The sequence below is a fragment of the Hyaena hyaena genome, unplaced genomic scaffold (assembly GCF_003009895.1).
Source record: "Hyaena hyaena isolate Hyena2069 unplaced genomic scaffold, ASM300989v1 scaffold_286, whole genome shotgun sequence".
Lineage (NCBI taxonomy): Eukaryota > Metazoa > Chordata > Mammalia > Carnivora > Hyaenidae > Hyaena > Hyaena hyaena.
This window is the reverse complement of record NW_024080918.1, coordinates 1,520,879-1,548,511: the sequence shown is the minus strand read 5'-3', so window position 1 is coordinate 1,548,511 and position 27,633 is coordinate 1,520,879. Positions and strand designations below refer to the sequence as shown.

At 40.7% G+C, this 27,633-nt stretch overlaps 1 protein-coding gene across 1 annotated transcript in view; it reads left to right on the top strand.

Moving 5' to 3' along the window:
* Positions 1-27,426, top strand: part of SAMD13 (sterile alpha motif domain containing 13) — a 43,194-nt gene extending 15,768 nt beyond the window's left edge. Inside the window, exons 4-5 of the mRNA XM_039246899.1 lie at positions 9,754-9,865; positions 26,285-27,426. Coding sequence (XP_039102830.1) covers positions 9,754-9,865; positions 26,285-26,428 — 256 coding nt within the window. The 3' untranslated portion in view covers positions 26,429-27,426. The remainder of the gene's footprint in view (positions 1-9,753; positions 9,866-26,284) is intronic.
* Positions 27,427-27,633: the final 207 nt, after the last annotated feature.

Genomic DNA, 27,633 nt, shown 5'->3' with positions numbered 1-27,633 from the left:
GTGGCAAAGGAAACAATCAATAAAACTATAGGCAACCAATGGAATGGGAAAAGATAGTTGCAAATGACATATCAGATAAAGGGCTAGTATCCAAAATCTATAAGGAACTCACCAAACTCCATACCCGAAAAACAAATATTCCAGTGAAGAAATGGGCATAAGATATCAACAGACACTTCTCCAAAGAGGACATCCATATGGCCAAGAGGGAGCCATCTTAATATTTTGGACTATATCCTAGACATTTCATGTACAAATACTTTTCTGATTCCATATGTATAAACATAGTCATACGAGAATGTACACATATATTCACGTGTATTTAAGAAGATGCACATACATCCACAGGGATGGGCACATATATTCAAAGGATACATAAAATAAGCTTTAACAAGTGGGATTATAGTATTTTGTTTTTGTGGGTTGTAGATGCACAGATTGTAGATTAATCATAAACCTCTTAACATTGACCTATATTTGAACATGTTGGACCCATGTTAGATTTTTTACTAAATTCAAAAATAAATTCTAGATACTTTACATGTATGGGCCTATCTATACAAATCACAAGTACTCAATATCAGGTTTTTTTGTCATTCACTTAGTCTTAGTCCCTTTTTCAAAAGTGGGTCATTTTCCCCTTCTTTCATTTTCTTCTAGGATAGAGGAAGAACAAATGTTCCCACACAATAGATGCTTATAATAAATTAGCAGCTTTTCAACAGGAAGTGGTTTATTTTCCTATCATCACCATGTCCCTCACCCCTCAGTGGGGAAGCTCTACTGCAGTAGAAAAGTCACAGTAGCAAAGTTTAGCAAGGACTTTGAAAAGTAGCCATTTCTTCTTAATGCTGGGCCTTTCTTGCACGCATATCTCACCATATCCCCTGCCTTTGTGGTCAGTATATGGTTTCATTTTGAAGCATAGACTTTTTTTTTTTTTTTAATTTGGAACTAAAATTCCTTTCATAATTTTAACGTGATACTTTTATTTATGATGAATACTATAAAGTTTTAAACTTGCTTTAATAGTATAATACTGACTTTTGGGAGGCTGTTAACTATAGTAACTATTAAGCTAAGCATTAAGTTAAAGAAATTAACATTTTTGCGCATGTTAATTAGGGTTAACAGGTGAATGGTGGAAGTAAATATTAGGGTAGAGTTTGAAATTATTGTTAGAATTGTTAGAATTTCAAAACTCTAATCTCATTGTAGAATTATCAAAGAGGATTTTTATATGACAATAACAACAATGGCTACTATTATTTAACCTTATAAAAAATATCTAACAATGCCTATGTGTACAACAACCCACCAGTTAGGTCTCCATCTCTAAGAGAAGCAATCACATCTAGGGTTAAATAAATAACCTAATGGGATATACGACGCTTGGTTATTTGTCTGGAACTCTTGCCTGGCTCCTTAGTGAAGGAAGAAGAGGAAACTAATAGAAATAATTGTGTGTCTGTTTCAGCTTTTGTTCATTTACTCCTAATCATGTCCATTTGTGGTGCCCCAAAAATAATCAGTAGTCCTTAGATGTATGTTCTTTGAAAACAATGAGGAAATTATATCCATCTGCTAGGTAGTTCCTGGGGACTCTCTCCCCATTAGGCTCCTCTTGTCTGTTCTGTTTACCTTTCCCAAACCCACAACCACACTCCTCGACTCTACCTGAACACAGTAAGTGATATTTCCCACACTGTTGTTTTCCCTCTGGAACAGAGGGTCACTATGATGGTAAGATACCTCTATCCTAAAAACAAGGGAAACAAAACTCCCAAAACATTTTAAGTGGCTAAATATCAGACACCACTTAATGGTTTAGAAGGAAGGGAGGGAGGGAGGGAGGGAGGGAAGGAAGGGAGGAAGGAAGGAAGGAAGGAAGGAAGGAAGGAAGGAAGGAAGGAAGGAAGGAATGGTGGGAGAGAGGGAGGGAAGAAGAATAAAGAAAATAGGAGGGGGGTAAACTGAGCCCATAATTCAAACTTGGAAAAGAATATTTCTTATCAGGGTCTCATGTTGTAACCCTTCTGTAGGTATGTTTGGTGGGATAAGTTAGTGTGCTATATGATATCTTGACTACAAATAATATATGGGAGTTAGTAGTGGTACTTGTAACTGGTACAGTTCTGTTTTTCTTAGTAAAGCTAAAATTCATTCCTTAATATTTTATGGTGTTCACTATGATACTCAGATAGCATATTGGCTCAGGCTACCATAACAAAATACCATAGACTGGATGGTTTAAACAACAGAAATTGTTCTGGAGGCTGGGAAGTCCAAGATTGAGGTACCAGCAGATTCAGTTCCTGATAAGACCTCTCTTTCTGGTTTCTAGATGGTCACCTTCTCACTAGGTCTTTATGTGGACTTCCCACAGTGCGTGCATACTGGCTCATAAGGCCACCAATCCTATTAGATTAGGATCTCACCCTTATGACCTCGTTTAACCTTAATTGTCCTATCTGCTAAAAGCCCTATATTGAAATGCTATCACATTGAGGGTTAGGGCTTCAACATATTGAATTGGTGGGGGGCGCACAATTCAGTTTTATCATATGGTCTTATGATAACTATTTGATTATTCCCTTCAATTAAGTGATAACCTGATTTAAGAATTGAGTCTGTTTATTGTTTTGATTTTTATTATGTCCATTGCAAATGACTACCTTAAAGAAGTGTACATTTCAAAAGAGTAAAATACATAAAACCAGAGAGTCAGACAAGCATATCATCATTTAAAGAATGAAAACAATAGGCGTTTCAGTCAAATCCAGCAAAATTCACACACATGCATTGTATATCTTTTATACATTAGCAGCCCTGAAGGGTTGCTGTTTTCTACCTAGTCTCTGGCATGCTACTGATATCCCTACAGAAGGAAAGCCAAGTTTGTCTAACAGTAAATCCATAGCTAAGTCCTTTGGAATAGTGACCACTGGGCTGTGGCTCATAGCAGGGAGGGAAGGCTCATCAGGCGGTGCTTGCACGGTTGTCTTTAATGTTGACTAGGATATAAAACATAAGTGTGTTTGTGTTTCGCAGGAATTTTGGTATGAATTGTATCTGATAGTGAATAAAAAATTAATTCATTGCATTGTCTTGAGAGTAGTGTCCGTATTTACACTTGTTCAGAGGTCCTTATTTGTACAAATAAGTAGAGAACAGGTAGGGAAAGAGGCAGTTATAGAATCCCTTGTTTTCAGAAAGATGGGGTAGGGTGCTGGGGAGACATTCCCAGCAGAGGTACGTCAAAGACAGAATGCCCTGTGATTTTGGAAGAGAGCCATCAGCCTGAAGGAAGAGATCTAGTACCAAGGAAGGAAATACAGGAAGATGTGCTGTCTGTCCCTGGGGCCTGTTCCTGTGCTGCTTCTGATTCAGGGCCCCAAAGCCTCTCTCCACCCGTAGCACAGCCTGGCTCACCTTGCCATGGTGACTTTTACGCTTCTGCTCTCCTTCCCCCATCTATCCATTCCTCCTGTTCCTTAACCACTGTTTGTAATTAGGGAGGGGACACACATAACTCTTTTCATCAGTTGACTGACTTGAGATTTTCCCCTTCACTAGACAATGAGTTCCCAAGGCTCATCAAGTGCCTGGCATAGAGTAGGCAGGTTAAAATTAATTAATGATTAGAATGAGAGCTTGGGTATATTAGGAATAAGACTTTTAACCAGTACCTTTAAAATGTGAGTAGGGTTCTAATCTTTGGCAGCAGAACCAACAGAGCTTTGAACGGCATAACCAAACTGTGGATATGGGAAAATCCAGGATGTTGCCCAGTTGGATTTCAGTACAAAGTAATTCCCTAATTCTAAGTATTTCCCTTAGAATGGAAAATAAGCCTGGAAAGTTATGTTTGAATCAAATTTCTGAAAGCCAAACTAAAGAATTTGAAATATACAGAAAGCTTGAAGAGTTCTTTGCTTTTTCAGTGCTTTCATTGCTTGAATATGCTGCAGCTAAGTGCAGTCAACTCTTCCTTATCAGAGTATTAAAATAAAAAATGAAAAATGGCCTGTCAAGAGCCTTTGAATCATCCTTTCTCTTTGTAGGCCTTCCTTTTAGCCAGATCCCTGCTAGTTTGGTTGAAGGGAGAGGGGAGAAGGGGTAGAGATAAAACTAAAGCTCATTTAGTCGCTTTCTTGTGATATGTCATAAGCAAAAAAAAATCAGTATTAATTTATTACAATCAGAATTATATTGCTTTTAGCCAAAGGCTGTTCTGAGATATGGGCAAAGAGTAGTTTAATTTCATTTTGAAAATAAGTTATAAAGATCAGGCACTACAAACTTAAAATGCATTTCTGAATGGAAATATAAGTAACATTGAGAATTAGCTTTATAAAAGGAGTAATGTGATAAATATATTACTGTATTACATTAACTAGTGTCCAAAATATCTTTTGCTCTGAACTTTAAAGCAGAAATACAATTAATGAGTATAATGGGGTTTTGAAATCTCATATGGATTCTATTTATGCACAGTTTCCTTTTGGTCTGACCAACCTTCAGAATTGAGAATATCATGAGTACTATAAAATCCACACATGCTAGAGTCCAAGAAAGGGATTCAGCTATTTTCCACCTGCCTTCACTAGTGTGTAAAGGGGAAATGGAGACTAATGCTGCCAGCACTTAAAATTACAATGTGCCAATGTGAAAAACACTCATAATAAGGTCTCCATCTGCATGTATCTGCCAGATTTGTTATTTATTACATTTCTCTCCCAATGATTAGGTCAGTAAGTCTCTTTAAAAGTGAGGTGATTGTTTAATTAAGGTATAATTGCTTTCCAGTGTGAATTATCCATGCATATTATAATTTTTATCAATATACATATGATGTACTTAACCCATATGCACAGGGACTAAACAGTGACTGGGTTAAATGCAAACATTGATTTGATTAAGTGATGGGATTGTAGACAAATTCTACCCTTCATTTCTTGCTAATTTTTTGTAATAAGTTAAAATACATATATATGTATATACAGGCATGCTGTCACTTCAAGATTGTTTATGGTAGAGTATGATGGATAATTTTGCTGGGGCCTTCCAGCAAATGTATATATGTATATATATACACATATATATATGTATGTATGTGTGTGTGTGTATATATATATATATATATATATGTATGTATGTATGTATGTATATACATATATATACACATCTTAAAGATTCCATGCCTGGAAATATATTCATGAATTTGTCATCTTTGTACATTATATTTTAAGAAATATTTTGCTATGATGATAGTGAATAATAAATATCAAATGGATAATGGAACTTTTATATCTGCCATCTCATTTCATCAGTGCAAAATTAGCAGCCACAATGGGAACCACCATCTGGGAGGTGTTTTAAACAATGCCATTTAAATTCCTTCTGGAATTCGACATGCACAAGGTATAAGAAAAGATTTGGAGAGAATGGTCTATTTAAAAGGGAACAAAGTGTCTCAGTTTGGCCACTAAGAGCAGTCCTTTAGGAGACATATGGCTTTCCCAGAGGAGAAAGGTGACATTTAAATCCATCCTCTGAAATGTAGTCATAATTTCATTTGGCCTTGGCACTTTTGGTCCCCCAACCCCCACTTTCATGTTGCCCTTGATCATCTTCAGTTTTCTCCTTAAAACTGTTGCCAAAAGCACTGGAAGGCCCCAGCAAAATTATCCATCATACTCTACCATAAACAATCTTGAAGTGACAGCGTGCCTGCATGTGCCTGCCTTTACAAGCCATCCCCTCTCAAGGCCTAACTTAAGATGTGTCTGGAGCAAGAGATGCCTTTCAGAGTTGCCATTGAAAATCTTAAGGTGTCCTAGTCAGGCAGAACCTTCTGGGCCCTCCAGCACGTGCGTCCTCAACAGTACTTGTTTACCTCTCTCTCTCTCTCTCAAGTTTTTTTATTTTATTTTGAGAGAGAGCAGGAGAGAAGGGGAGGGGTAGAAAGGGAGGGAGAGGGAGAATTTCAAGCAGGCTTCGTGCTGTCAATAGGGAGCCAGACGCAAGGCTCTATCTCACAAACCATGAGATCATGACCTGAGCCAAAATCAAGAGTCAGGTGTTTAACTGACTGAGCCACCCAGGCGCCCCACCTTTCAATTCTAGTATTACTTAGAGTTAGCTGTTTACATGTCTGCTTCCGTCACCAGACTGCTAGCTGTTGAGGGCAGGGAGTATGGATTCCTATCCTTGTAGCCCTGCATCTAGGACTGAGAAGTCAGTGGGCTTTTAGTAAATATTTGTTGTATCAGTGAGTTAAGCAGAGTAGAAAAGCACAGATTTGGAAGCAGTATATATGGAATCCAGTCCTGGTTTATCTACTCTGTGGTTTGGAGTGAGTTTCTTAACTTTTATAAGCCTTAGTTTCCTAAAAACAGGTATAGTAGCCAGTTGATAAGGAGCTGGGAGGCTGATAATAGGAAATGTATAAAAAGTGTATTATAGACTCTATGTACTCTGGTTCTTAGTCCACTAATGAATGTAACAGAGCTTTGCTGTGCATCAACTATGTGCCTCATACCTGTGCCAGGTTCAGGAGAGTTGAAGAGATGAAGATAAGCAGGTTTCTCCTCCTGGGATGTGAGTAGTCTAACATTGTGATTTTTCTTCTAAGTTATTTGGGGGCCTTTTGCTGTCAGGCCCAAACTTAGGGTGGATCAATCACTAAATGCACTGATTGGTTTCATGTCACATGTTTCTTTTGCGTGGATCCCCTTACCCTAAATATAAGAGAATGCCAGTTCTCCATGGCTACTCTTCTTCATGGTACACTGCCCGCAGTATTGGAAAGTCTTTTTTCTCTGCTGCGTCGCTAATACTCAGGAATATTTCACATTTATGGAAGTGATGATGTCATATCCCAGGAGAATAAGAAGCAGGAAAGCTTCCCATCCTAAAGTGACAACATAGCATACTTTGTTATTACAATTAGATAACTATTCTTTATGAGGAAAGGCAGCTAATTGAAGTCAGCCATGGGGAGACTGAATTCAGATGTTTTCTGAGGCACCTGAAAGTATATCCAATGAGACTCTCTGGTCACTGATAGAAGTGAGCTGATTAGAAAACTTAAAAGATTTGTTGGAACAATGAACTCCTTTCTAAACATTCTTCAAACCTACCTTAAGCAAGAGAGGGAAGGAAAATAATTTCTTAAAGGGAGTGCCCACTGTTGGCTCATGATTGCGTACGTTAATGGGATGATGGAAAATCCCAGCATGTGGATAATGTTTTAAAAACCCATTTAGCTTTGACTTTAAAATACATAGTTAATGTTTGCCAAGGTTAGGGTGAAAGTAGCTTTTTCTCCATGTATATTGCCTGTTAAATGGTAGGAAGGTGTGTGTGAGCATGTAGTGAGCATGTGTGTATATGAGTGCATGTGTACATGGGCATGCAGTGTTTATAGATTCCCAATCCCTAAGCCGAAGAGGGGAAACACTACTAACTAGTAAGCACTGTCTCTAAATGTTTTTAAATCAAGTGTTGTGTTGATAAATCATTGATCATGTGTGCCATTGAAGAAGGGTTCTCTTTTCTTAAGATGGAATTTTGGTTTTTTAATAAAATACTTTTAAGCTTCTACTACAGGCAAACCATTATGCTGGGGATGAGGCAGACATACAGCTAGACCTTTGACTTATGGACATTTGTAGGTTTTCAGGAATCCCCAAAGTCTGGGCAATTTCATTTCCATTAAAAGTAACATGAATGCTGTCAACTTGCTCTAACATGTTAGTTCTAGGCCAAGTTTTCTTCTCAACCTCTCCTAAGATTTCAGTTACTCTCTGAAGGCTTCTGTCTCCCAAATGTGTTCCTCTTACCCACTCATCTGCTTTGACCACCATACGCATGTCCCACATTCAGTCTCTGCTTGGATATAGGTGGTACTCAAAATCCAGTGTGTTCAACTAAACCTGGCTGCCAGCTAAGTGAAGTTACCACCACCCACCCGGTTCCATGACACTTCTGTCTCCTTCATTTTCTATGTCTAGTCCACCACTAAATCATGCTGATTTTCTTGGTTAAAAATCTTTCAGATCTACTCTCTTCCTCTCCTTGTCCATAGCCACCACTCTAGTCTGGATCACCATGATCTCTTTGCTTGGATGACTGCAGTAGACCATCTCTCACTGGCATCCCTTCTGCCCCTCTGGCCCCTCTCTAATTCTATTTTTCAAAATGTGAATCTGATCTGGTCACCCCCTTTACATCAGACCATTTAGCAAGTCCCATTGGTCATAGACAAAAATCCAGAATCTCCAATGTAGCCTCCAAGATCTGCATAGCTCCCTTGACTGTATATATTCCTGTCAATGAGCCTGAAATAATCTTCACCTGACTTCATACAGTTAACTTCTGGCTTCTTTCTAGACCTTACCTCAAAAGAAACTTCCACAGGAAAGCACCTTCTTGCCCTAAACTGCCCTAGTGCAGTGTACCTGTTCTCCATAGCACTTAACACAACATGCAGCTAGCTCTGCATTTAGTTGTATGATTACTGATCTGTGTCTACCCACACAGGACTGTAAGTCCACGAGAGTAAAGACCTTGTCTGTTTGCTCATTAGTATATTCCTAGTTGGAGAGCTGGCAGGAGCTTTCTCCTGAAGGATCTCCCAAGCCAAGTTAAGCTATTTGAAATTTACTCAAAGGCAATGGAAAGCTTTTGATGGATTTGAAGCAGGGGAACAATGTGATTAGATGAAGAATCACTTTGGATGAGGTGTTGAGAAATCCAGACAAATACTCCTGAAACAGGAATGAGGCAGAGGTACAGTAATGGCTGGTCCTTGCCTTTCTACTTTTCCTATCCCTCCTTTCTAAATCCACTGAGGCAAGTTACCCAGAGACCCTCTCAGGTCCTTGACCACTGTCTAGTCATTTGAACATTGGTTGTGTTCCTAATACATGCTTGACACTAAGAATACTAAACTGATTCAGGCCCAGATGTGTATACCTAGCCCACATCTCCCACTCTGATGGGAGAGACTGTCCAGTAAATAAAGAGTATAATCCAGTGTGGAAAGCGCTACAGTGGAGTTTGAATGGAGTTCTCAAATGCAGAGGAGGTTCTAACTAAATCAGTTCCCTGGGGGAGCCAGAAAATGCCTCACAGGGAAGGCAGCATGGGAACTAGGTGGAACTAGGTAGGAATGGTCAATTTTGTCAAGTAGAGACAAATGAGGGGGCATTGTAAGTGGCTGGAACAGCATGTGTAAAGGCCCAGAGGTGTGAAAGGGCACGGCATATTGGGGAATGGCTTTAACCCTGCAGTTTCACAGCTGCAGAGAGGATGTGTGGGGATGCGGATGGGGAAGGTAGTAGGAGATGGGAAAAGAGATATGTGGGGCCGTATTGTACAGGACCTGGTGTTTGTAATCCAGGTGCATAAATAATAATCCTGTGAGTTGCCAGAAGTCATGCAACCACTCATAGTATCTCTGGATTAAAACCCAGTTCACAACGAAGTACTTTACATGAAGGATCTAATGATTTACCAGGAAAGCAGTGACTGAGCCAGCAAGAGTAATGATCTCCTGAGCCCAAGAAACCCAAAAATGATTATGGTCCTTAGAGAGGTAAACTGGGATCTGAGCCTCTGAGGGAAAAGAGGGCCATGGTTCTAGCAAGCTGGCCGGGGCCTGCCGCTGGGAGTCTGAGTAAGTGAGCCTGGCCACACACTCTTGCATGCTGCGCCATGACAGGTGTCTGGATTTGTGTTTTGCAGTTCCATGGAGAATGGGAGGCCACCAGACCCTGCCGACTGGGCTGTGATGGATGTCGTCAACTATTTCCGAACAGCGGGCTTTGAGGAGCAAGCTAGTGCTTTTCAAGAGCAGGTAAGTTGGTCTAGAGAGATACATGATGAACAGTTACCTCTTTCCCACAGTGGACAGAGGGAATGAGGAGGAGGGGGACCAGCGAGCAGTAAGGGATCTGTGACTCTGTGCATGTCCTTCACATCACACGCTGACCATACCAGACCGTAAGACACTGAGGAGGGTGGGGAAGGGGAGAAGGAAAGTGCCAAGCTAATGATTCCTTCCTGCAAGAGGAAGCACCAAACCCTGGGACACAGTTGCGGCTGCAGGAAGAAGAGCTAAAAGCTCATTTACATCTGTGTCTTCTGAAAGAGGGGACAACCCTCCCTTCAACACAGACACACTGGAAAGCTAAAACAGAAAAAAAAGAAAAAGGGGGACAGACCCGACCAGGGATATGCAGCACCATGTAGTACTGGCCTCAGCCATAATTGATCTAGTAAGCCCCCTCCAATTGACTTTCTGGGTCCTTAGCAAGGTAGAGTGGAAAGACTACAGATTTAGAGTTAAATCTGTGTGACCCTGGGCAAGTTACTATCTCTCTCTGAGTCTTGCTTTCACATCCACGACAAAAGGCTATCAAGGCCTCACTCAATAGGGTGGTGGTGTGAAGATTAAAGGATTGTGTATGCACAGTGCCTGGGGTAGGTCATGCACAATGTTTATGCCCCCAGATTGTTAATTCTCTTCTCTCAGGTCTAGGGTTGGTATTGGAAAGCAGGGTCCCTCTCCATCGTCTGTGGGATTTTGTACTCCATTTTTAAGGCTGTGCCAGCTCTGTAGGGATGGTGCTCAAAGGGCCTTGACCATGAGGAAGCAAATTGAGGGGGCATGTTGTAGTCCATACCAGACCAGCCCTGTAGGGAAACAGAGAGCCTATCTCCCCATCAGTGAAGGCTGCAGTTTTCTAAGCATTAAATTTACTTTTTCAGTATTGTAATATAATTGATAGAATTGAAGAATGTGTCTGGCTGCTTTTTCCATATCTGTTTAGCCATCTCTTATTCTCTACACTGGGTTTGGTTAGGGAAACTTTCCTCATATATAAATATATCAATCTCTAAATCTCCTTCAGTATTTTTTCAAACCTGATCTCTCTGTCTCTCCCTTTCTCTATCTCCGTCTCTGTCTCTTTTTCTCTCCCCTTCCCTCTGTCCCTCTCTCTCTACATATGTATATATGTGCATGCGTGCATATGTGTATGTGTGTGTGTGTTTGTGTGTGTATTTGTTGTTGCTGTTAATTTGGAAAATTTGCCGAAATAGCTTTTTAAATCACTTCACACCGACCAGAATAGCTACAAGTACAAAGATCAATAAATTTAAATGTTCATGAGGATGTAGAATAAACACATTCTCCTGCGTTGTTGGTGGGGGTGTAAAATACCCAGACATCTACCCCATGATCCAGCAGTTTCATTCCTGAGAATTTACGCAAGGGAAATGAAAACGTATGTGCATAAAAGATTTGTACAAAATTGTTCTTAGTAGCTTTATTTATAATATTCCAAAACTGGAAGCCTAACTGTCCATCAGCGGGAGAACGTAGTATAGTCACACAATGGAATACCACCCAGTAACACAACTACCTACTAATAATGTAAAGAAAGCAGTCTGAATGCATCTCAAAGTATCACACTGAGTAAGAGAACCCTCACATCGGAGTTCATACTGAAGAGTGCCTACCCTAGTCCATTTGAGCTGCTATAACAAAAATACTATAAACTAACTAGTGGCTTATAAACAACAAACATTTGTTTCCCATGGTTCTAGAGGTTGGGGATTCCAAGATTAAGGAAACTGCAGACTGGGCGTCTAATGAGGGCCCTCATCCTTGGCAGCTGTCGTTTAGCTGTGTCCTCAGATGGAGGAAGGGATGAGAGAGTCTTCTGGGTCTCCTTTTGTGACACTAATCCTTATAATCACCTCTCAAGGGCCCTACCTCCCAACACTATTACCAATTACCTTTACTACCCCCTGGAGATTAGGTTTCAACATATGGGTTGCGGGAGACACAAACATTCAGACTGTCACAATTTCATTTATATAAAGACTGAGAACAGGAAAATGTATCATTAGTAGCAAGAATTAAAACAGTAGTTGTCTCTGGATAGGTGGGAGTGGAGAATGAGTGGAAAGCGGCATGAAGGAACTTTCTGGGTGATGATAGTATCTGTGTCTTGATGAGGGTTTGGGTTATATGTATACATATCAGTAGATGCACTGCATATGCACAGGTTTATTACGTTTCAGATTTGTGTGTTACATAGCCTCTACCTTTTACCTCAAAAGGAAAAAAGAACTATTAAAAAAATAAACAATTCAGAGTATGCAAGCTGAAATATTTAGAGAAATATACTGATTATTGCAACTTACTTTGAAATGCATCAAATATGTATTGACAGTTGGATAGAGGAATGAGTAGATGGACAGACATGATAAAGCAAGTATAGAAAATGTTAATTGTAGAATCTAGGTGGGGATCACAAAGGTATTCACTATATAAGTTCTTACAACTTTATGTTTGAAAAATTTTATAATAAAATTGTGGAGGAGAATAGCTCAGGTTGAAAAGTGAAGGCTGATCAGCTGGAACATATTTTATTTTATGTTTTAATGGAGTAATATCCATTTGTGTCATTACAGTTGAATAACTCTCTTCTAAAATTAAATTTAAACAATATTCTGAAAGGTTAACCAAAAAAAGGACTTAGCTAAAAGGTCTCTTGGCCAAATTCCTAGGTGCCCAAAAGTGTTTTTCAGATGGTGCTTTTACTCAGACTCCTCTGAGGCAGATGTCCCGGACTAGGGGCAGAGGAGTGTCCTTTGGGCCTTCCCGATTCTGTGCAGGACCTCAGAATGGAGCTGGCCAGCTCTGAGCTTGGCCCAGGAGTGGGCCTTTTCTCCCAAGGATGACATCACTCTGGCACCAGTGACACCGGAGGCAAAAGGGAACAAACTGTCCCAAAGCATTTCATTCAGAAGTCCTTCGTGGAGGGAAAGGGCATCATCTTGCTACTGTGCTGAGCCCCACTCAGGAGCCTGAGAAATGGTCTAGAAGCTCAAGTTCCTTCATTCCCATGGAAGGGTGGTTGGAAAGAGTCTGCCTTGAATTATTCTCTGGAAGTGATCCCAGCCTTCCTCCTGCTGTGTATTTCTCTGCATCTTCCCTCTTTTCACTAAAGGAGGTGGAGGTAGAAGGATGGAAAAGAGGGAATTGCTGGTCAGGCCCCACTGACAAGAAAAGTAGCTGCTGTGATTTCCATGAGGACCGAGGATCAGGATCCTTTACTATGTTAACCTGCCTCTTCCATCATCAGGCCTCAGAAGGATTCACGTGGAGGCACCTGGGTGGCTCACTTAAGCGTCTGACTTCAACTCAGGTCACGATCTCACAGTTTATGGGTTCAAGCCCTATGTCAGGCTCTGTGTTGACAGCTCAGAGCCTGGAGCCTGCTTCGTATTTTGTGTCTCCCTCTCTCTCTGCCCCTCCCCCACTTGCACTCTGTCTCTCTCTCAAAAATAAGCATTAAAAAATTAAAAAAAAAAAAAAAAGGATTCGTGTTTCACCTCCAAGAATCTTCCTGCCAGCTAACCTCAGAGTCAGCAGTCACTCCCCAAGTTCATCCTAGATGGGAAGACTGAGCCCACCCCCAGCCCAAACGCATGACCCTTTCAGGTACATCTTCCAGGTCTCAAAGCTAAGAAACAGTAAGAAGGGCCACAGTATGAAATCTCAGAGAAAGCTTGCCCTGCCATTGGACAGTAGCAGGACAGGACTGGAGAGTAACCCCTAAACCACTTTGGAAAAGAGCAAGTCAGGAAGATAGTACAGTTGCCAGTGTTGTGGGGAGCTTAGTTTCATGGCCGACTATTATGGACTGAATGTTTGTGTCCCTCCTCCAAACTCACATGTTGAAACCCTAACTCCCAGTGTGATGGTATTAGGAGGGCTTTAGTAGATAATCAGATTCAGATGCAGTCATGAGTGTAGGGCCTTTGTGATGGGATTAGTGCCCTGGCAAGAAGAGACCAGAGAGCTTGCTTGTCTGCCTGCCATGTGAGGATACAGCAAGAGGATGCCACCACCCAGCCAGGAAGAGGACCTCACCAAGAACCTGCCCATGCTGGCACTGTGAGGACTCCCAACCTCTACAACTGTGATCAGAACTTAGAGCTGACTAAGATAGTGACATTGATGCCAGACATGTCCACCTTCAGCTGGGCTGATTTTCAGAATATCCATCTTGGTAGTATGGTCTCACAGTACCATACTGGATATTCTGTTGCTTTAGCCACCAGACACAGATGTGGCTTTCTAGTAGCATTTCTCTTTGGAAGATGTCGGACCATTGTGTGAGGTTTCTCCAAAGTGCAGAAATGGTGTCCCGTGTTCCTGTGGTATGAAGCATCTGGTTAAGCTGGTGGTTTTTGCATGACTGACTTTTCTCTGTGCAGACACATTGCCCTGCCACATGAAAATGGTTTCTGTTACGTTTCCTTCTGATACACTTATCTCTATCAAGTTTTCTTCTGTAAAATTCTTTTGGCCCTTCTGTGTAAGCCACAACTATAAGCCAAAAGAACCATGGTGGGGAAGGTCTAAGCCCCTGCCTTGCCCCTTGCCCCGCCCACCATGACCCAGTGTCAATAGTATGTGTCTTTCGGGTTGTGTTTACTGTTCTGACCGGACCCCTTTAAGACCAATGATATCACTCTTCCTTGGTTCACTGCCTCATTAACATAGTGCTCCGGAGGATTCCCAGACCTGTAAGAACCGGAGGCAGTGGGAATCCTTAGTGGAGGACACCGTGATGACAACTCAGTTGGTGCTCTCTTTCCTATGGACACGATGATGTGGTGACTGTTTTCCCAAGTGCCTTCTGGCAGACCGATCTCTCATGCTGTGGTGAAGTGTTAGTGAGAGTCATGACTCCTAGTTTCTTTTCTCCTGATTGACATCGATCACTAGAGGATCCTGAAGAGTCTGCCTTTTCTAGGACTCAGATTTCTATAAAGTGAATGTTGATGTAAACAAGCAGAATATTGCTCAAGCTGCTGCTTTAATAGTCAGGTATTAGCTTAAAACTGGCCTTGATGAAGTATGCTTTCAGTGCACAGCATGAAACTACTTGGGATGTTGTATATACACAGTTGAATTTTGGTGACTAGATGATATCGCACTTGCCCTTGGATATAGGTTGCCTGGTTTTCAAGAGTCAAAGGTGCTTGTAAAGTAAAAGGAATTTTACTTTCCTAAGAGCATTAGTTTTTAAGAGAACTCTGACTAATGTTATTCAAAAGCATCTCCACTTTCCTCACAGAACATTTAGGATAAGGTTTACCCTGTCAGACTCTGAAGGCTAAATGAGCACCATTCTCTGGCATGAAGCCATTTCTATCGACAGTGCTTTTAGTTGCCATTTAAGGAATTCTGGTTCATCACCACTCAGACTGGACCCTAATGTGGGTCACAGCCAGCTCTGCCGCTCGTCATGTAGTCACTTCACTTCCATGTCTCCATCTGTCTGACTGACATACATTATATATGAAGAAGATGGCAGACAGCAGTCTGCTACTCAGTCAGTATCCTATAATTCATATTGTTCAGATTCCTCAAACTTAAAAGTGAGTAACATCAGTGGTTCTGTTTCTAGAACAATATGTATCACTGAAATTTTTTTTTCTCAGAGTATCATGACAATGTAGTATGCAACTCATGGTGATAAATTAATTTTACTCTATTATCTCCTTACTGTCCCCAACCCACATGAAGAAGACCACTGTTTAACACTGAAGTGCCCAACTGGTTGTTTAAACCATTCATTTGAAATGCATTTCTTTTCAGATGGCTATTTGCTAACTTTCTGAAGCCACTGACTTAACAGATGTGAGTACAGATTCTCACTGCTACAAATTGCCGAATAACACTACTTCCAAATGGAGTTGTAAAATACTCTGGTTTCTCTTCAGATCACATAAATCTTTTGCCTTTTACCAAATGGAGCAGTAAAGTAGGGAGGCCAGTCAGAGCAACTCTGAGCATAGTGGGGGAAGTCATTGCCAGATGGATTTCGACTTAGTGATTCTGGTGGGTATTTCTCATTAGACCCAGAACAAATCTAGGTTTGGGAGGCCTAAAGCCTTTACAATTTTAAGAGCCCTCGTTGGGGAGAAAAATTAGAAAATATGAATACACAATTACTAAGGCAAAAGTTAAGTTTCATAGCTCCATGGTAAATTCAGCTCTGAGTTAGACCAGTTAAGTTCCCACAAATTAGAAATCACTTTTATTACTTTATCAGCATTTCACAATACCAACTACTGAAAATATTTAAGGTGCTTTGACACGTCGTATTTCTTAACAGTTGAAGGCTTCTGAAATACTTAAAATATTTTATAACATAATCAACAGAGGAAGTGGCAACTCAGATTCTGCTGATGTGTCCTTCCAGCCCATAAATATTTAGGAAATAGTTAAAGTGTGAATGGATGGTGCTAACAATAAGAAAATAACCAAGAGAATTGAAATCAAAACTGATAAGGAAGGAAAATTTGAATTTTTGATTGAAATATAATAGATTTCTATGAACCAAAAATCCCAAATGGTTGTTTAAGTCATTTATCTGAAATGAGACCAATTATAAGACATTATCACATAGCTAGGTACATACATGGTGCTTCTTTGTCTTATTCATTTGTTCAGTTGTTTCAGTAGTTATTGTAGCTTTTTCTAAGGCTCATTAAAATAAATATAAAACTATTGAAGTAATTAGTGCTCATTATTACAAGTATTATTTTACTTTAACAAAACCCCCTGAAATGATTGCAGGTGTGGGAACCATTTGAAGGAAGCAGAGAAGATTTCTGGCAGGGGAAGATCAAATACAAAGGCATGAGGACATGAGAAAACATGAGTTATCTTGATAGTTCCAAGTTCCTTGGAGTTAAGAGGTGTGAAGCAGGGAGCATCAAGGGATAAGACTGAAAGATAAACAGAGGTCCAGAGTACAAAGAGTCTGGTTTGCCTGGCAGAAGAGAGACTTCACCTGAAAGGCACTAGGAAACCATGGAAAGATATTAAGTGGGAAGTGAGTGCCAGGATGAGATTTGTGTTTTTGAAAGATTAGTCTAGTGGCCATGTGGAATGTGGCTTGGAGGACAAAGAAATAGAAGGTGGGAATAATGCTATAATAATTCCACTGGGGAAATGAAAAAGATGGCTTCAAAAATCTGGGGAAGATGGCCAGAAGAATTTAGTCGATCGTTGGCAATGGAGGTTGAAGATTTGTCCTATCTCTGTCTCTGCTGTAACCCAAGACCGAGCTCATTGCCCACAGGTGGGAAAGGGAGGGGTTTGGCTGACTGCCAAGTTTCCAGATTGGGTGGTTGTAAAGCGGTGCCATTAACTAGGGTATTTATGGGAGGTAAGTTGTACACGGGATATAATGAGCACAGTTTGGGACACATTAAATTTGAAGGCCTGTAGCACATCCAGGTGGACGTATCTAGCAGATAGTTCAGGGGAATAGTAAGACCTAGAGGCAGAGATATGAGGTCATCAACAGTCATAGGAAGGATGAGAATGAGAGAGGCATTTAGAAGGGGGAGAGAAAAAGGCCAAGGCCAATGCCCTGGGAACACCAAGGTTTTAATTGTTGGGACAAGAAAAGCAACTTGTCAAAGCAACAGAGAAAGAAGTCAGGGAGGTGGGGAGACAACCAGTAATGAAGGGTTGTACACAAACCAATGGAGGAGGAATTTTCAAGATAAATTAAATGATTGACAAGATCAAATTCCTCAAAAAGGTGAATCTCCAGTGGGGTCTTCGAATGATGGTGGAGTTTCAATGGAGTTGGGGTCAGGGAGTATCTCTGACTATTGAGGTGAAGGACCCTTTCCTCCAAGCTGAGGACTGAGCAAGAGGCAGGCAAGTGGACGGAGAAGCAGTAGGTGGGCATGAGAGCTCTTTTCTAAGAGAAGAGACACTCAAACTTATTTACATGCAGGAAAGTAGCCAAAAGAATTAGACAGGCTAAAATTCAATGAAATTGAGGACAGTTAAATAAAGCAAATTCCCTGAGGATAAGGAAGAGGATGAGATCAAAGAGTATGGAAAGGCAAGGATAGAAGAAATTGGAACCCTCCTGTACTGCTGGTGGGAATACAAAATGATGCAGCCTCTGAAAAAAGAGGAAAGTTTGATGCTTCTTCAAAAAGTTTAGTGTAGAATTACCATATGGTTCAACAATTCCCCACAAAGAAATGAAAAGAGGGACTCAAATAGATACTTGTGTACAAGTGTTCATTGCAGTATTATTCACAATAACCAAAAGGTAGAAACAACCCAGGTTGTCTATGAACAGATGAATGTCTAAACAAAATGTGGTATATACATGCAACAGAATATTATTCAGCCATAAAAAGGAATGAAGTTCAGATGCATGCCTCAATGTGGATGAGCCTTGAAAACACTCTCCTAAATGAAGTAAACCAATTAAATATTGTATGATTCCATTTATATGAAATAGCTAAAACAGGAAAATTATTTATAGGGACACAAAGGAGCTTGGAGGTTATCAAGAACTGGAGGCAGGGGGAGTTACTGATTAATAGAGTTTCTGTTTGGGGTGATGGAAGAGTTTAGAAGATAGATGATCTTACCACATTGTAAATACATTAATGCCACTAAACTGTACACTTAAAAATAGTTCATTAAGGAGCATCTGGGTGGCTCAGTCGGTTGGGCGGCCGACTTTGGCTCAAGTCATGATCTCATGGTTCGTGGGTTCGAGCCCCGCTTCGGGCTTTGTGCTGACAGCTAGCTCAGAGTCTGGAGGCTGTTTCAGATTCTGTGTCTCCCCCTCTCTCTGACCCTCCCCTTCTCACGCTCTCTCTCTCTCCCAGAAATAAAATAAAAAACATTTAAAAAATTTTTAAAAGTTCATTAAAATGGCCTACTTCCTGTTATATATATTTTGCCATAATAAAATGTAATGTTGGCCATAATGTACATGATTCAGTTCCTTCAGTTTGAAAAATATATAAAATATCCAAATCTTTTATTTTGTTGTTTTAAAAAGAATATGAAGGATTTAATCCCGAGCAAGACAGGGATATCTTCTTCTGTTGTTACTATTCTTTAGCCTTCTTATACTCTAGGGACATAGGTGAGGATCTGTGCAGATCTAGCTAAGGTTGCCCTTGTCCCCAGGGACATTAAGGGAGTTCCTGACAGTCTCTACTTTTTTTGCTAAACAAGAGGCAAACACCTGTGCTTGGAGTGGACAGGATGGGGAGAGGTTTAATAAGGAACTAGAGGAAAGCAGTGACGGTTAAGAGCAGCTACCATGGGGAATGGAAGAGAGCTCTGATTAAGGATATACAGAACTGTTGAGGAATTTTACTGACCCAGCTGAGACTGGTACACTGCACATGTCTAATGTTTGATCTTCACAGTGTCTTGATTTTTTTTCCCCAGCTGCACCAGGTATAGGAGTCAGAGGAGCTGGATTGCTACACTGCTCCTGGATGGGGTGTTTGTCACATGGGCACAGTGGATGGCTAATTGCCTAAGAGGGAAATTTGGGAGGGCATTTAAAAGAATGCTTCCCAGGGCCAACCAGGGGGTGTAGACCTGATACAAAGGAGGAGTCTGAAGGAGGCTCATAACCTTGGAGAAACTGGGTTTGAAATGTGAAAGTGGGTTTAATGAGAGTGAGGAGTGAGAGATAAAGTAGGATTTTGGACTTTAAGTGTTGCAGGATTTTGGACTCTTCTGGTTGGTAACATTATAGAAGGTTCTAGAAGTGAAGGTAAAGTTGTAGAAACCGTGTATTCTACTAGCTGCTGTCACAAGTAGATGAAAATATGTGTAATGGCATAATTATAGTAGAAGTTTGTTTCTTTTTTATTTTTTTAATGTTTATTCATTTTTTGAAAGAGAGATCATGCGCACACATGCACGTGAGTGGGGGAGGGGCAGAGAGAGAGGGAGACACAGAATCTGAAGCAGGCTCCAGGCACTGAGCTGTCAGCCTAGAGCCTAATGTGGGGCTTGAACCCACAAACTGCAAGATCATGACCTGAGCCAAAGTCACAGGCTTAACTGACGGAGCCACCCTGGTGCCCCAAGTAGAAGTTTGTTTCTTATTCATGTAAACAGTCCAAGGTGGTCTTGGGAGTGTTTTCCTTCACTATAATTCAAGAACCGAGGTTGATGGAGGCTCTGTCATCTTCAGCAAGATTAGCATCATCCAGGCATCAACATCCAGTTGGCATAAAGATAAGGAGCAAGGAGGGGCACACGTAGGTGGTTTTATGGGTCAGGCGCACATAGAAAGAAGTACACATCACTGTTTCATCTGTCGTTGGCCAGAACGTGGTCACATGGTCATACCAGATTACAAGGAAATCTGAGAAGTGTGTCATTGTGTGTCCTGGAAAAAAGAGCAACCGACAGCCCTTGCTACACTTGAGCCTCAAAGTCATTTTTTAAAGCATTTGCTGTTGTGATGCTGCCGCTTAGTTTTGTTTTTAAGTCCAGTGATAAGTTTCAAAAAGGCTAACTTTACAAGGTAGCTGAAGTGAAGAAGCCTTATCTGACCACACATGGGAAGCCTTCACTTCTAATTCTGTCCCTTATATCTATTCTGGGTTTTGTTTTGTTTTGTTGTTTTGTTTTGTTTTGTTTTAAATCTAGGCAGACATCTCTGTAACCCAGTTTCCTCATATGATGAAGTAAGTTTCATACTTTTTCCTTCATCAGAAATGTGTACAAGGTTTTTTTTTTTGTAATAGAGCCCCTTTATCACCCATTTTGTGCTAACAGCAAATATTAAATACCACAGAAATACCCATTAAATCACTGAAGGCATGAGCCCTCACAATGAGCCAAAATGGATTTTGTGTCTGATTTAAGGGCAAGACCCATTTTGGTTCTGACTGTTACTTTAACAAATGAGGTAAAGACTTCTATCTGAGCCACGTAAGTGGGTTTGTTTTTTGTTTTTGGGGGGTTTTTTTGTAGATAAGCTACTCAGTCTTGGTTTTTTAAACTAGGTGAGGTCTTCCTAATATGTGTATTATCCATCTCAAATTTTCCACCAATAGGAATGCAAGGCAAGCACAGCATCAGCTGAGAGTCACTGGCTGATAATGTTGAGCTCATAGTCACTCCCCCACATTGAGCTGCAGGATCAGAGCGGGTCAGGGTGGGGGGTGGGCAAGGATAGTAGAAGACACCAAAGAGGAATTTCTTCCCCAGAAGAGTTTGTCCCAACAACCATGTGATGAGATTCAAAGGGTCTTGGTGTAGACTTGAGTAATTTACCATCTTCCTTTCCAAAATTATATGGAAATTCTTCTGAAAACAAACTCTCTGTCTTAGTAAGGAAAGATCTTCTAAAGAAACATGCGGAATTACTACAAAGTACTAGGAGTACCTCAAAATGCCTCCCCATCTGATATTAGGAAGGCTTACCACCAGCTGGCTCTTCAGGTACATCCAGACAAGAATCCAAAACACAGGGAGGCAGCCGAGGAGAAATTCAAACAAGTAGCAGAAGCCTATGAGGTCTTGTCTGATGCCGAGAAACGCAACAACTATGACAAGTCCAGAGGGAACCGCATCAAAATGGAAAATAAAGGAGACTTCAGGGACAAAAACTGTTTGAAAGAAGAACCATGGTTTGAGAGGCCACACTGTGGCTTTCAAAATGTCTTTGAAGATGAAGACTGCTTCTCAGGAGATTATTTTTCCACTGGTCATGTTGGTAAGGCCAGAAGATTCTGTTCCTCCTTCTTTGATGTGATCCCCATATCGGACACAGGATTTTCCACATTTGTATCCCTGGGCTCCAGACCAAGTCCCCCTTCCACTGAAACATTTGTACCCTTTGTAAGCAGTGGAATGGGAAACTTCAGACTGGTCACCACTTGTTGCCAGATAGTGAATGGCAAGAAAATTATTACAAAGAAAGTTCTAGAAAATGTGAGAGGGAAGACTGAAGTGGAAAAAGAAAACCTATTTCATCAGATTCCTCCACGCCCTTGGTAAGGAGTCTGTGCTTTCTTCTTTCACAGGGAGACTTTCCTAAAACGCTGGTGAGTCTGATGCTTTATCAAAGACAGAGTTGGAATCTGAGAGTGTGTTAAAGTAGAATGGAGAGAAACCAGCTTAGTGCAAACCTCTGATTTCACAGAGGAAAGAAATAATGGGCCAGATGTTACACAAGAAACTAGGAAGCAGCAGAGGTTGGCTTCCAGCCGGTCTTCCGGTCTAATTGGAGCCTTCATTTCTTCTGCACTATACTTAGGGCAGTAGAGACCACCACCACAAATATGGCCTTCTGAGTTAGTTGCAGGGCTTCACCATCATAAAGCCCATTGCCTTCTCTTTGACTTATCTTCTGTTCTTCCTTGCTATTAACCAGTTGCCTCTTGCTTGACGGCCCCTCCTTTTCCTTAGCCTCTTTCTCTTTTCTCTTCCCACCTCATCTTTCTTCCCATACATTTCCAATGGACCATATCACAATTAGGCTCAGTTGAAAATGCTACGAAGGTGTTGGAGCGCCTGGGTGGCTTAGTCGGTTAAGCGTCCGACTTTCGCTTAGGTCATGATATCGCGGTTCGTGGGTTCGAGCCCCGCGTCGGGCTCTGTGCTGACTGCCAGCTCAGAGCCTGGAGCCTGTTTCAGTCGGTGACTCCCTCTCTCTCTGACCCTCCCCTGCTCACGCTGTCTCTCTCTCTCTCCTAGAAATTAAAAAAAAAAAAAAAAAGCTACCAAGGTGTAGATTAGTGTTCACAGAGAGAAAGAGTGAACAGTAAATGGGTTAAGATTTTTTTTATATACTTGTTCTAATAGCTAGCATTTATTGAGTACTCTTGTAGGTATCAGGCATTCTGCTTTGTGTGTGTTATCTCCGTAATCCTTTCAGCAGTGAAATATAGTAGCTACTTTCCCTCCATCATATAGATAAGGAAATGAGGCTTAGAGAGATTAACTTGCCCAGGCCCCACCTAATAAGCAGTAAAATAATGTCTTACTCTAAAACACATGCTTATCTACTGAGCTGTAACATCTAAGGATCCTACTCATTTATTTTTAGATCTAGGGTCTTGCCCTCATTGGAAATTTATACCTATCATTTCTAAACCTTACTTCCATGCATGAGTACTTGCTGGGGCTTCTCAAGTATGCAGACATTTGTTTGCATGAAATTATTACCCAACAGGTACTTGGTTACTCTTACATGAAGACAGAAGCAATGTACAAATTTTCACTGAAACTGACAAATGATTACCCTGTAACACAGGAATGTAAACAGGATCCCAAAATGTGAATTATCTCTTTGTTTTAGCTTTAATCATGATGTATATACAAAATCATGGAATTTTTAAAAATGTTTATTTATTTAACTGGATCCGGTCACACTCCAGCCCCTTCATTTATACTAATAAACAAACTGGGGTATAGAGGAGTGGTTGCTTGTGGAAAATTACTGGCGGAATCTGCATCAGAAACTCTGTCTTCCCAGTTTCCAATCTCATGTTCATTCTAGTACACCATGCTGACTGGCAAAATTCGGATTTCATTTGCATCTCAGTCTTTTATAGAAGTTACATAACAAATGATTCGCTTCCTTAATCAAGGAACTTTTCTGTGTTTGCAATTTTTATGAGACAATTTTTGATGTAGTCTTTGAGTTTTTTTAATCTTACCAAATTTTCTAAAGTTGAACAGGAATATGCCTGCATCCCTCTGGCAAAGCGTAGCATTCAGGCAGGGAGCACACTTTCAGAAAGGAAGCAGTAGATGGATTTGGAATTGGAACACATCCTGTTTCTATCAAAGCCTCTGCGTTTCCACTTAGTAGTCACTGAAAATCTCCCATATGTCAGGCACTGTGCTAGGTGCCTTACCTGAATGATTTATTTCAGATCTCTAGAATCCTTCAGGGGCTTATTTCCACTTCACAAATGAGTAAACTGGGGTTCAGGGAAGTCAAATCCTCTCCTTTGCCCAGGGTCACACAATAAGTTGTGGAGACACGGTTCTGACCACACTTTGCTTGACCTGTAAGTTCACATTTCCATTATGTTCCACTGCCGTACATTTGAGCTGCTATAGTCATGGCTTAGGAGGCAGGTTTTGTTGTATGTGTGACTTAGATTCATTTCAAAGTTTTTAAATGAGGATTGCCAGAGGGAGCTTTCTTTTACCGATCCTAGTGTGAGGTGAACTGCAGTGTGGCTACTGAACAAAAGGAGAATCAAATTGGAGCCTAAAACTTGATTTTCTATTTTGTCTTAAATAAAATCCAAATTTCAGCATTTTTCACAGACATACTTGGCTTTTGACAGAAATGCTGAGTTGTAGAAGGGCTTTTTTGCCAGCAAAGATAAAAAAAATATTCACTTTCAGTTAGCCAAGGAAGTTTTTCTTGTTGTGTAGGAATAAAAGCAGCGTCATTTCTTCCTGAGGCCTCTTTAAAACATGTAGGAAGTTAAGGGTGAGCAAATAACAGCAAAGGGAAGATGGAGAGCAGGAAGGGCTTTGCTGGTTTATAAAGCGTTCCAAGAGTCCATCTTCATCTCAGTTGACCTAAGCTAGACCACAAGCTTTGAAGGAACCTATGATTCAGATCCCTGTGACCTCACAGTGCCTTCAGAACTATTTCCGAATGTCAAAAGCTCTCCTGCAAACTCTCATCCTTACAGGTTTTACTGATGGACAGTCTTTGGGCTTACTAGCTTAAGGAGAAGAAAATACTTGAGGGTTGGAAAGCCAATTCCTATATCCTTATATAATTTTCCACTCTTACCCTGTCAACTAACTGCTTTATGTGCTATGTTTTTAAATAGTTGTCTCTCACAAATTAATGTGAGATCTTTTTTTTCCAGTAATCAGCAATATAAAGGTTTCCAGAGTTCAAACACACCACAGAGCAGTTAGAAGTAATTTTTTGTCCTTCTGCTCTCATTCGTGATAGGTGGTTGACAAATTACATGAGGACAGGGGCCTGTTGAGGAATAATGACAAGTAATTGTATAACTTATAGCTCAGGAAGCATTTGCAAGAATAGTATCTCACGGAATCCTGTCAGAAACCCCAAATCCCCACATTAGCAACTGAGAGGCAGAGGAGGAAGGGATTTACAGGTCGCAAAGTGAGTGTTTCCTCAGCCTGTGAGGCCAGTGCTGTTTCTCCACACACAGAGATATATAAAGCACATCCTCTTCACAGCCTGACAAAACACAAGGGAGTTTGGAGTTCTAGGGGTCAGTGCAGGAAGGAGTCACAGTTTTGTATAGTTGCAGTTATGCACCATGCCCCCTTGTCTGTCCCTCTGGGGGGGGGAGGAGGACAGACATGTCAAGGCTTACCGAACGTGGACAGTTGGTTCATCTCTTGGGGGGTCTGGGATCCCTAAAAGTCAGCTCACTTGTCCCCACAATAAAAAATAATGAAAATAAGGTGGCATTCAGCATCCTTCTCAGTGATCTCTTTCCAAAAGTTCCAAACTATTTTCTGTATTTGGGATCCTCATCTCTTTCATGGGCAGCCTGTTTATATTTTACCCCCAAACTTTGTGGTCTCCAGGGCGCCCTGGGTGGGTACCTGAAGGGTGTGGGAAGTGGACGCTGAGAGAACAGAGTCAGAGCCCTGTCCCTCGCTACCTTATTTGGAATCTTGAGGACCCACCGAGTTCAGGAAGTGTGGTAGGCCCCTCAACACGAGAGGCTGATTTTCGGGTTGAGGCAGAATGGTTCTTCTTTTAAAGGACAGGAAAGAAGTTCACAGAGAGTATCATTTCTCCATTGTCCATTGTTGTGACTAACAAGATTCCAGAAAATCTAGGACACTATGGCCCTCTTGGTTCATCTATACCACACATTTACTTTCAAGTGTCAAGAGAAACAGAAGGGAGTTAGGGAAAGAATGTCGGCTTTGCTGTAGACAGATGAGTTCAAATCCTATTACCTTTGCCTAACTTCTTAATCTTAGGCAGGTTAACTTCCCACCTTGATCCTTGTGTTTGCCTGTAAAATTATGATAATCCCTGCTTGTCCTACTTTATAGTTGTTTTAGGAAATTAAGTACACAGAAATTCTGCATAAACTTCAATATATTTTATAAATGGAAAGTGTCAATATTTCTTTCAGAAACAGTATCTTTGATCCCTATCATGTATATATTCCAAGTCTGCCATCATTTTTTTTAAGATGTGACTTTTAGCGATGTGATCAGCTATGGATTGTATTTAATCCAAAAGTAAAAGTGGAAGATGGAACATAAAAATAGAGGAGTCCATTTTTTCCATTTGGCATAAATTAAAAAGTAATGCTTTTAGCTTGGGGATGATCAACACGTCTTTTTCTTTTGAACTTTGATTTTGGACTTACATGTTGGTTTTACCCTCTGCTTCCATTATAGGAAATTGATGGAAAATCCCTGCTATTGATGACAAGAAATGATGTGTTGACAGGACTTCAGTTAAAATTGGGGCCTGCGCTGAAAATCTATGAGTATCATGTAAAACCTCTGCAGACAAAGCATTTAAAGAACAACTCTTCATAGTACAGTTAAGTTGGGGTCTTAGACCTCAAAAAATACATAATGACATAATTTAGTTTCATGTGATGAAACTTTGTAAACAGAATACATACATGTGTATATGTTAAGAATTTCAGTCAAATGAAACGTTATCCTATTGGATAGACTAGGCAATCCATCGGCTGACCTGAATTCAGCCAGGAGGAGCAAGGACAACTTATAGACAGGATGGTTTTCCTGGTGGAGCTGGTCAAATTGAGTGATCTTTGACACGATTGGACACCCCTCCCCACAAAGGGATTTTCTTCATAGATTGCTTTCCCAAAATCCTTGAAAAAGGATTGAATTGAACAATCTTTTGGTTACAGATGTAGGGAGATTAAAAACAAGAACGCTTGGGGAAGGGGAGAAAAGAAAAAGAGATTGCTGTCTCCCTTGAATTCCTCTGCTCCTTAGAGCTTGTGTTATTTGGATGGAATTGCCGACACCCTTTTTTATAGAGGGTCCTCCACTTGACCTTATTAAGGTTTCACTGGGATATACTGCGATGTTTGAGATGAACGTGCGTCATGGCCCCTCCCGGAGCAGAACCTCTAAAAAGAAACTCTCTTGTGTCTTGGGGAAATCCATCCATCTTCAGCTTCTTTCACAGGGGGTAATGATATGTTCTGCATAGATTTACTTTCAAATTAGCTCTTTGTTTCCGAAGAAGATAGCATTTTTTCACTTTATGGTTTGTATTTATACGAATTTGTTTCTGAAGGAATTTGCCAAGAGTTATAGATCAAAAAGCCTTGTTACTAGTACAGAGTATTTTTATATATATTCCTTCATGATGGTGTGATATTTTTTTAATTGCTCTGATGCTCTGCTGGATTCTTGGTTTGAGTACTTGTTTTTAAGAACTTGAAAAAGTGGGCTTGCTACATCTCTGTTCAAAGAGACATTTGTTCAAATCTCTGTGTGTCAATGCCTTGTTGAACTGGTGCTTTGTGGTCGCAATAAAGCATTGCTTCTGTTTATTCCCAGCGTATGTTTGATCTTTTCTGTTTGGCTGCCTCTTCAGTTGGGATGAAGGAGTAAGGTCATTCCTTAAAACCATGGAAAGAAAGTTAAGCCTTAAAAAAATTTTAGATACATAAAACACGTAGATCTGTTTGTGGTTTTACCTTCTTTATGAACTGCATTGTCCCAAGTAGGCCTTGTTCCTTCTCTTACCCCCATCCAAA